The sequence below is a fragment of the Cryptomeria japonica genome, chromosome 1 (genome assembly GCF_030272615.1).
Source record: "Cryptomeria japonica chromosome 1, Sugi_1.0, whole genome shotgun sequence".
In the NCBI taxonomy this organism is placed as follows: domain Eukaryota; kingdom Viridiplantae; phylum Streptophyta; class Pinopsida; order Cupressales; family Cupressaceae; genus Cryptomeria; species Cryptomeria japonica.
In genome coordinates, this window is record NC_081405.1 from 49,911,506 (window position 1) to 49,921,749 (window position 10,244).

General features: G+C 36.6%; 1 protein-coding gene across 2 annotated transcripts; it reads right to left on the reverse strand.

Moving 5' to 3' along the window:
* Positions 1–828: 828 nt before the first annotated feature.
* Positions 829–8,991, reverse strand: LOC131060254 (IQ domain-containing protein IQM5). 2 transcript variants are annotated; one of them, XM_057993429.2, is made up of 10 exons: positions 7,578–8,991; positions 5,639–6,284; positions 5,301–5,427; positions 4,894–4,959; positions 4,505–4,593; positions 4,231–4,318; positions 3,760–3,906; positions 3,509–3,601; positions 2,278–2,379; positions 829–1,735 (listed from the first exon to the last, which is right to left on the reverse strand). In XM_057993429.2, exons 2-10 carry the CDS (start codon positions 6,175–6,177, stop codon positions 1,049–1,051), a joined length of 1,938 nt encoding a protein of 645 aa, XP_057849412.1. In that variant the 5' UTR covers positions 6,178–6,284; positions 7,578–8,991; the 3' UTR covers positions 829–1,048. The 2 variants fall into 2 exon arrangements, with proteins under 2 accessions (XP_057849412.1, XP_057849411.1); XM_057993428.2 differs by having other exon boundaries at positions 5,639–6,287.
* Positions 8,992–10,244: the final 1,253 nt, after the last annotated feature.

Consider the following 10,244-nt stretch of genomic DNA (forward strand, 5'->3'; position numbering starts at 1 on the left):
TCCTCGGGCATGTGGCAAACATGGCGGATTGAAGACAGAGATGCTCCTCGGGCATGTGGCAAACACCTGTCTGCACCCCCCCGCCGAAAACCTTGACAAGTTCGCTGCGTGATGAATTCGCATTTTCGCCAGATAGCAGAGCAGTTTTCATCCCTTCTCTCCTTTTGTTTTATTAGACAAATGTTTTAAGATTTAATATGTGATATTATAATTTTTTTAATTTCAACTTTTACCCACTAAAGTATTTTTGTAATTGTTTTAGTTTTAGCTTTTACCCGCTAAAGTGTTTTGTAATTTTTTGAATCAATAATTAAAATTATACTGGGCGATCCATTATCAGGAACGCAAGCAAAAATTCAGCTTAAAAATTTTAGCAGCAGCAATTTTTTCACTGTTATTTATTTATTAATAAATGTAGTATCTTTCTATTAGGGTTTTTGTGAAGAACCGCTGCTTCTCTCAGGAAGTAGGGATGGGGGCCGATCGCTTGTGGAAGGCAAAGGTGCCCCCATTGCCAGTGGAAGCTGTGTGGAACACAGATAGGCCGAATAGGCAAAAGGCATTTTAAATAAAACCATGCATCTGGAAGGATAGGAGGTAGGATGCCCTCTCATAAAGCATCACAGAATTTCTTCACTAGGTAGTTCTTCTATCCTGTAATTCCAGTACATTTGACATGAATTCTGTATCAAGCAATTAATATTGTTTTTTTATGGGCCAGATATAGTGCAATAAGTCACTTAGTTGCAGTCTTGCTCATAGCAAAATGCCCATTTCGTTTAAAGTCTTCAATGGAATATTGGCAGAAGAAGTGGCTGTTCACTTTTAAGTTAATCTTATTGAACATAAACAACAATTGAGGAAATGAATTACATGAAAATTTGGTGCCCCTTGATTAGTTTTATCGCTTTTAATTACACTGAAGATACAAAGGAATTCTGATGACAAATTTTTGGGGGATTAAGAAAAATAATATGAAAAAATAGGGTTAGGATTTGGTCCTTTAAAGAATGCTATAAATAAAAGAATATTGTCAGGGAAGCTGAGCCTACGAGGAATTTTTTGGGGATGTGGACTTCCTTGGAGAGTCCAGAAACTCCCTTGGACTGTTGGTTGACCTATACCTTGGGGATAGATGTACTTTTTCCAGAGCCATGACACGTAGTTCTGAAGGGTAGTCTGCAACACAGCCTATTCGTGGACCTGCACCAGTTGACCATTTGAGAGAGAGTTGTTTTCCGAGCTGATAAGATTGTAAGGATTTTTTGGAGTGAAGCCTTTGGAGTAGTGATTTCTGAGGCACCTCTGTTCTAGTATCTACAAGGTTTTTATCTGACAAACTCCTTTTGTAGCACACCTCTTGATTATCTTGGCAGCCTGCACTTTTATGTGCCTCTTGAGCACTGCTATCTCTCTTCTCAAGTACAATCCCTTCTTGAAGAAGCATGTTTTCATCAGAGTCATTAGAAAACATTTTGTCGTTTGAATCCTTAAACCCATCAGGTGTAAACCTAGTGCAAATTTCGTCTGTTTCGATCCTTCTAAAGGAAGGCCAGAAAGCTTCTGATTCTTTCACCAAAGTAGAAGCGCATTTAAATTCCTTCTGTGAATCAAGTTTTCCGAACTTTTCAACCAAATGCTGCTCATCTCTTTCTGCTTCTGAGTTGGGTTCGCTACCAGTGATCAAGTTCTCTTCAGCATCAACAGACATTTCATCTTCATTAGGTGGATCCTTCTGAAAAAAGAACAAAGAAATCCTGTTTAGCTTACAGAAATTTGATTAAACACAAATCTTGTACATCTAACACTGCCAAAAACAAAACTGGATCAAGTGAGAACTAGAATGAATCAAAATGTCAGCTGACAAGAATAAGTTAACAAAAAGTGGCATGTTGCTGGTTCTCTGATCGCATGGAAGATAGAAAATCTTGCAAGTTTATGCTTTGCAAAGTTCCTAAATCATATTAGTTAATTCATGGGCTTATTTCTGAAGCGCTGACTGTAGACATAAAAGTAAGTCTACTGGTGGGGTTTTTGGCCCAAGTTACATACTAGATTGAGTATAAAGAGGTGTATATTTTATAAAATTCATTAAAAAGGACCAGTGCCATGGTTATAATCACCCAGCTATAAAGCCAAATTGAGTATAGCATGCTCTGTTTCTCATTAAATATACGGTGTATGTACATATAATGATAGGAGAAATATTGAGCGAAATTTAAAAAATATAGATTGATTGTACTTATTGAAAGGTGATTTTATCAAATATACACGAACCTGCACATTGGTGTGGTCTATGCTATTTTCCTCCAGAAAGTTGATAAATTCTTTGAAGTTTTCTTCAGTTGGGAGATAATGCCCACTATAAGGCCAAATTGACTGCAGACAGAGCAATAAAATGTTAAATTACAGCTTATTTTGATCATCACGATAAAAAGAACAGAAAAAGAAAGAATAAGATACAAGGAAAAGAATTGCAATGGCCATTTATTGGTCCCAATATCACATTTAAACATCAAGAAACAACAATTTTAGATTCTTATAACTTTCAAGACAAGTGATTTCAACCACAGTACTATACCCTCATTTGATTCTATAAGCTAATGGCAATGTTTCTATATCTTGGAGCCTATGGCATATGGAGTTGGTTCCATTAATTTCTAGCATTGAACCGTCCACAAATTAAATTTCATCTTATTCATCTGAACTCGGAGATTTTCAAGAATACAATAATTTTGTTATGCCAATAGATGTCCCTGTTAAGACTCAACCAAAGTAACAGGCATGTTGTGGTGCGCAATACGAATTACCACTGGATACACACAGCTAAGAACAAAACCTTTTTCACCACGGATCATAGGCTTTTATTCACCTATCCCTAAGTTGAAAATAGTACATCTTGGTAGTATGATAACCCACACCAAATAGTTTTGGCCAAAACAGACTAATTTGAAGTTATCAGAACTTTGAATCAATGTTCAATTTCATTGATCCTAATAATAAACGATAGTGTGTGGTTCTCAAGGTCTATTCGAAACCATATACACAATTTTTCATGGAAACTTTGTTCCTTTATCAGGATTCTGACATTTATTGGTCCTCTTCAAGTAATTATGAATTGGCTGCTATTTTCAAATGGATAATACTGTTACAATACAAAAGAAAACTTTCCAAGGGATTAAGTTTAACTGGTTAAAGCATTGGGTTTTCATTGTGGAAACCAAAATTCAAATACCCTGAGGGACATCTGATGTAGGGTTCTAAGTGGTGACTCTTGATCCTTCGTAGTTGGCTTCTAATGTAGATGTGGTTTCTAAATGAAGTGGATTTCTAAGTAGTGGCTCTTGGTCTTCTATAAATGATTTAGTGTGTACTAATAAGGAGCTTGTATTAGTCTCTAACAAGTGCTCACAAGAGCTTGTATTGGTCTCACACAGATGCTTGTATGAGTGGAATATCTATAAATGACATTCAAGAGAAGTTAAAGAACAAAGATAAATCCTAGTACCTTTAGGATGCCTTCATGTACAATCAATCTTCCAGCCGCAGATGTTGCGCCTCCTGCTAAGAAGCTAGAATGTTGAAATGTGCCCTTCTTTTTCTGAACACATAAGTACACAAGTGGTGATAAGAAATTAGCATTGCCTCTAAATCTCACAAGAAACAAGGCACATATGAGCAACGACAAACATGAGTAACTTCTATAAATTTTAACAGACGATCATATCTTTAGATTAGTTGATCTTGAAGTTGAAATACCTGGCCAACATAGAGCTTTCTTAATGTGCTCAATACAAATATCCACTTTGATCCCTTAGATCCTTTTGATGTGTCAACCAGATGACCACTATATTTGTATACAAATTTTCCGTCTTCAACTATAACTTCATAATGCTCTCTCTCTTTCTGCAAGACCAACCGAAATTCCATAAGCTAAGCTTAACAAAAAATTGTAAATATGACTATCGTGTGTCGATTTACATAATAAACAGAATTATGTATCAACTTTGGATGCCTCTTTTCAAGTGATATTCAGAATAGAGTAATGTCTTGGTAATATGTAAATTATATGAACTTGTCTTTACAGTTTATGTTGCATAGACAAAATAACAAATGAGATCATAGAGGGAAAATAAGGATGCATTTCAGAATTGACTTAATATGATGGAAAAATATTAAATTATCCAGCGGAAAACATTCCAGAACAGAGGGAAAAGCAAAAAGACTTACAGGGCCAAGATATTTTATGCATTGTTGCTGCAACTTCGCCCTTGAACAACGTTCAAGATTGAGATCCCTACCATCTCCAACATCCAGCCTGCATCACTTTTTTTGAGTTAGCATATCATAATCAAATAAAGAAAAAAAGTATGATTTATGACTTCCTGGCTTTTAGAACAGCTTAGTGTTGATTAAGAAAAATTATGTCTTCTAATAAGAATATGAGCTTGCAACAATTCTTTAAGCCACGGGGAAATTGAATACATCTGTGTAATATACATACCAATAGAAAAAGGGTTGTGCTGTGTCATTTTTAAACCATGCGTCATAATAGAAATGCAAATTGTGTCCATAACGGTGTCGTGGGTCAATCTACATGAAAGAAAAACAATCATCAGAAATTAGATAGGAAGGAATGATCATGTGAATCACTGAATGATAATTCCTCTAAATAGCTTTGAGTGGAAAAAATTGTAAACATAGATTTCTATTAATCTTATATATAGACGAATCAAATCTTAAATATTCGTGACTTCCTATCAATTTCAAACTAAAAGAACAGGGGCAAAATGATTTAAAGACTAAATATAGCTCCCCTGTTCTTCTCTTGCCCCTACCCAAAACTAGACCACCGTATAGCATATAAAGTTTCTTGCGGAAGGGAAAACTTACAGCCTCAAGCCAGTGCTGTAAAGCTAGTTTGCGAGCCTTTTCATCCTTAGACAAACCCTTTCCAACCTGTACAGGGAGAATCAAAAGTTCATTTTACAAAGGCATTCACTTTAAAAAGCAGAAGGTTGCTATAGTAAGCTTTAATGTGAGGAGAGGGAGAGCTCCTGGATATAACTGTGTATTAGTTTTTTACATCAACATTTTGTGACATATCACCATTATGGATCACACTCCACGTTTGTGACATATCACCATTATGGATCACACTCCACGTTCCATCATCAAGATGAAGAGGAAACATTGAAAGTTTCAATTAATGGTCAAGGAATAGCTTGAAAGTTGAAACCTTTTCTTATTAAAATCTACATCAACAAAAGTTTGCAATAACAGAAAGACAAAAACAGTACCTTTGCTGCCTTTATGCTTGCTCGTGACCATCGGGAAACTGCTGTCTCTGGTTTCCCAATATCAAAAAATGAAACAGTATTCCGCTCGAGAGTCACAAAGTCGATAGCAAAGTCGATAGCTTGCCACCTAAAATTTCAAAGCAATGAGAGAGTTATTCAATTAGATAGACTGTTAAAGATCATCATTTCCAACACAAAAAATTGAATACATTTATTTTCAACGACACAACAGTGATGTATGTTTCTCATCAAAACTAAAGTAGGAAACAATCTAACTCAAAAAAACCATTATTAGCAACAGAAGTTCTGAAACATAGAGAGTGCGAGTCGAGACGAACCAGAGTTCCTCGATGTATACAGCACAATCTGCAAGACTCCGTCTTGTGCGGTAACTTTTATAAACTTTCTGCAATTTGAGTGCAGCTGCTTCCTCTTTATAGCTATCTGATCCCAATGGGGAACTCTCCAAACTCATTTTCTTAGAACTTATTGAACTCGATGATGCTGATTCCGAATAACTGGCTCTGGGACTAATTGTTCCTTGGGTAGGAATTGGTAACTCTTCGTCTTTAAAATTGATACAATCCTCTGAAGCTGTTTCTATGTTTTTGCATTTGAAACTACTGGACCGCCGGAGATCAGTTTCTCTTTTTCTTCCCTTGAAACTCATGGACCCAGATGCATTTATTTCCAGATCCCTGCCATTAAAACTAGTGGATCTAGCTGTCATTCTTCGTAAACGTTTGGCTTTGAAACTAATGGATCCCAATGCAGCTAGTTCAGCAAGTTTTTCTGTGCAGGTATCTGATACATGTTTTCCACCTGCACCTGCAAGCAATGTTTGGCTTTCCTCGCGTAAGAAAAGTGGAACACCCATCCAACTGCAAGGAAGTTTCCTCCAGTTCAGTGGGAATGAGAAAATGTTTATGGTGACGACTTATGTCTTCTGACTTGGTCAAAGTGAATGTAGTAAAACCTCTTTACCTGCTGAATCAAAAGAAAATAAAAAAAATATTATTATAACTTAATTGGCATTACCAAAACAGGCAGTTCTAATGCGTACACCCTAGTCCTACCACCAGAAGATTACACTAAATCAATTTCAAGCCATATGTAGGTGAAAACAATAATTCTTTTTAAAATTTCTTGGAGTGGACGATATCCTTTTCTTGTGAATTCGTTTCAACTTACTAAGTTACAATTAACAGATGTCCACAGCTATCTTGTCTTAGAAATAGCTGTGGCTAACTAGCATGAGAAAATCTAAAAATCCTGGTCGATATAACGATACCTGAGTCTTAAAGGATACGGCAAATATAAGAGTATCTAGGGTGTGCATATTTCTAGAAAAAGAATTGGTGATACGAAATTCTGTGTCTCGCAAATTGACTTCCAACTTCTACCCAACAAAATTTGGCTGTATTTCATGCTCAGTTTCCTCTGTGAATACCAGGATCACGCTGAAGGATTCTGCCTTTGCCACACACAAGCACTAATTTTTCCCCTACTTATTTGAGGGCACTGAAAATTTCTAACTCGGACATCTATCAAACACCTTGTAATAAGGATACGTTATTGCGCCCCTCTAATGTTTAATGCCACAGATATGGTCACATAAGAAAAATACCCACAGAAGTCCTCGAATCATGAGAAGGGAAATGGAAATTTTAGATATGAAAGAGAATTTATGCGAGAACAACATTAGTTGGTATCCTTCTCCGCACATCAGAATACCATTTTATGAAATTCTGTAAAAGAGATTAATAATGGATTTGAAGAGTTAAAATAACAACAATACCCAAATATATCCCAAATGAAGGGTGTCATTACAAAATTAAATTGAAAGCCAGACAACATTAAGCTAAAATTGGAGAAACGGGGGAGAGGTCAATGCAGGTTAATAACAGAGACAATTCTCCTAATCAGAACAGAACAAAAACAACCACCAGTTATTTATGCCAGACTCAAATAAAAAACAAAAATAAAATCTTAAACAACCGGCATTAGCAAAATCATTAAAAGGGAGGTGAAGACAGCAAGGCCATGCAACCAATTGTTCGCCATATATGGTGTGTTCTTCAATAGAATTTGTTAAATATTATCTAATACAACCATTTGCTTGTTATTTTGATCTGGCAACAAATAAATGGTGCACTACTAAAACATATGTCGACACATTATTTCTCCCATTACTGCAACAAAATAATTTATCTCGATCTTGACTCCCAACCCAAGTGATAAAAACAATGCAGTGACCGGTTCATGATCGCTTCTCACCTCAATAAGTGTGCTCGATTATCTATCTGATTTCTTAACTTTTGCAGTCCTTTGCTTGTACTGAGAGATCCCCAAAACCCAAATTCAGAACATGCGCTTTCTGCCGATGTGTAGGCAGCAGAATATATCCGTAGATATTTATATGACAATGCCAAACAACTTATGCGAGAGATAAAAGGGCTTGTATCTTTAAAAATATTGTGGGGACAGAGACAGGCTACAGCACATCGAAGACTAGATGCACCACGTGGTTTACCTTGTATACGACATCTTCAGTTGTATGTTACCACAGAATAGCTACATTGTTCACTTTTATGACCAGATGGTTAGTTATCAGATATCATCTGTTCTTTAACCCCAGTAACAATTCAAAATCAATGGTGAAGGATCAGGGATACAGTCAATCTACAGAGCTGAAGGATGGTAAGAATGTTTCTTTCCATGCACTCGCACCATCCTGAGGAATTCAACAAAATGTTCTCTATGAAGAATTCAACCCCACTTGCATGGCGTGGAGAGGAAGCTACAAAACGTTTGAGAAAATCCATAGTCAACCCCTTGCCGCGGATTATTATATTAAATTGACAGTAGATTCAAATTACTTCCAAAAAAGACAACCCCAGCATTACGGCAAGGAGGATTAGCATTTGGGGTCTTGCCCTAAATTGCACAAGCGAAAACGTCGGGAAGCAAGTCGGTCTAACTTGTTAGGGCAAAATGTTACAGATCGGAGGTGCATAGAAACTCCCGCGAATCGGGGGTAAAATTAAACAATTGAGTGAGAACGCACAAGTACGGGATCGTGGGCCCACCGATGGGCTCACGCCTCTTTCCCAGAAGCTTCGCCGCGTAAGGAAAAAAATGGAAGTGGGCGGTCGGAAGCGCCGCCAAAGCATGTATGGAGATTCGATCCATGGCTTGCTGGCCAGTGGTCACCTCAGGCAGACTAAACGTGACGGTGCTTCCCCATCCACTACAATTAAAGGTGGTCTAAGTTGTCCATGCCAGCGGGTTCCCTCTCAATGGCAGAGACCCACTAACCATTTGGCTGGCAGTGGTTGGGATATGAGGTTCAGGCTCTTCTGGGCTTCATATTTTAGGCATTTATTATAACGCGTCTTTGCCGTTGAGCAATTTGGTATGAGTAACGCCCCTGTTTTTGTGGCCAAAAGTAGAGGTGTTTGACATTGGAGAGATTCTGTTCTGTTCACCCACCTGTGACTCGGGTCTTTGATTTGAAAGGGGTGAAAATTGCTGCAAAGTGCGATTTTGCATGGGATGTGATGACGGAGGAGATGTCCATTTTCGTGTCTGGAATCATGGCAGGAGGATATCCTTGGGGTGTAGAGTCGGTAGAGGGTGGGCTTTCAAACCCATCAGCGTTGATTGATTTGTGACATTCATAATAATTATTTGGACGACTAAGCTCTACCAGCTGGTTCCTATTATCATATTTTATATTTCACTTTTAGTTACAGACGGCAGAGGGTCCTTTCCATTGATTGGAGGGATGATGTTATCCATGAAACAAAAGGGAAATTGTCCAAAGTCAGAAGGAGATATTACTTTTAATTGTACAGGACTTTTCGTGATAATGACCCAAGTCAAAACTGCTTTTTTCTTTTCGAGATCAACAAGAATTTGTAAGAATTTCTCGGAAGTTTTTATGTTCGCCCAAATCTTGACTGTACCTAAAATTCACGACACTTTGCCCTGCAATTACCCTACCATTCAACGTACATCCAAAGACAAACAATCATACTATTCAATCATTTCCTTTCATTTGCACGAAACTTGCCATGCAAGCATCCCCTTGCCTACATTTTCTTCCTAGATAAGTTTAATACGAGGAAAATTAAACATCTCGACTATTTGAGTCAACATATTGTTTTTAGTGGATAAAAGAGAACAATGTACAAATATGTCCAAAAGAAAAATAAAGCCATGCACACAAGATGCTCAAGCAATTTCTAATAAAAAGAATTTAAAATTTCAATACAAACGATTGCAAAGAGCTAAAAAAAAGTTTTTTATGAATATGATAAGTAGTTGTATGGGGTCAAATAGTCGTTATAACAATTGTGCATATAATATCCACTCGTCACATATTTATACTATATAATATAAATAAATAATCCGCATGTTAATAAAAAAATTGTCAAATGTTGATCAAAATGAACCATTACTTGAACATAAGAGAACCTATAAATGTTGTATAAAAAATGCATAAATACATTAATTAACAAGTGAAATAAATCATTTTTTGTTTCAAATAAAATATCATAGCTATCCACTATAAGTGTGTCATTTATAAAATAAGATACTCACTTAAACAAGTAGGGGAGAGGGACCAGTAGTTGTTAGGGCTAACTTCGTCAACATGTAGCCATCACATGGAATGTCGTAAGACCTCCCCTTTTTTTCAGAAATGTAATATGGACACTTAACTATCTACAACTAAGGTTTGAAGGTGTGACTTATCATGCAAGTCATCAAAATAACACATCTAGTGCAAAGTGTCAAAAAAATGACTTTTTAAAGATTTGACCAAAACTTAATCTAAAAATCCCTAGTTGTTCAATAAAAAAATATCATTTGTAATTAATATAATATCACATTTTTATGTAAAATATAAATTATATGAAACTTAAGTGGACCAAATACCTA

Bases quoted from the DNA above. Each gene is read 5' to 3' on its own strand.
- LOC131060254 (XM_057993429.2), bottom strand. From the start codon at position 6,177: ATGGGTGTTCCACTTTTCTTACGCGAGGAAAGCCAAACATTGCTTGCA. The intron at 5,428-5,638 runs GTTCGTCTCGAC...TTGAAATTTTAG, and splicing joins GTATACATCGAGGAACTCTG to GTGGCAAGCTATCGACTTTG. The intron at 1,736-2,277 runs GTTCGTGTATAT...TTCTTTTTTCAG, and splicing joins TAGACCACACCAATGTGCAG to AAGGATCCACCTAATGAAGA.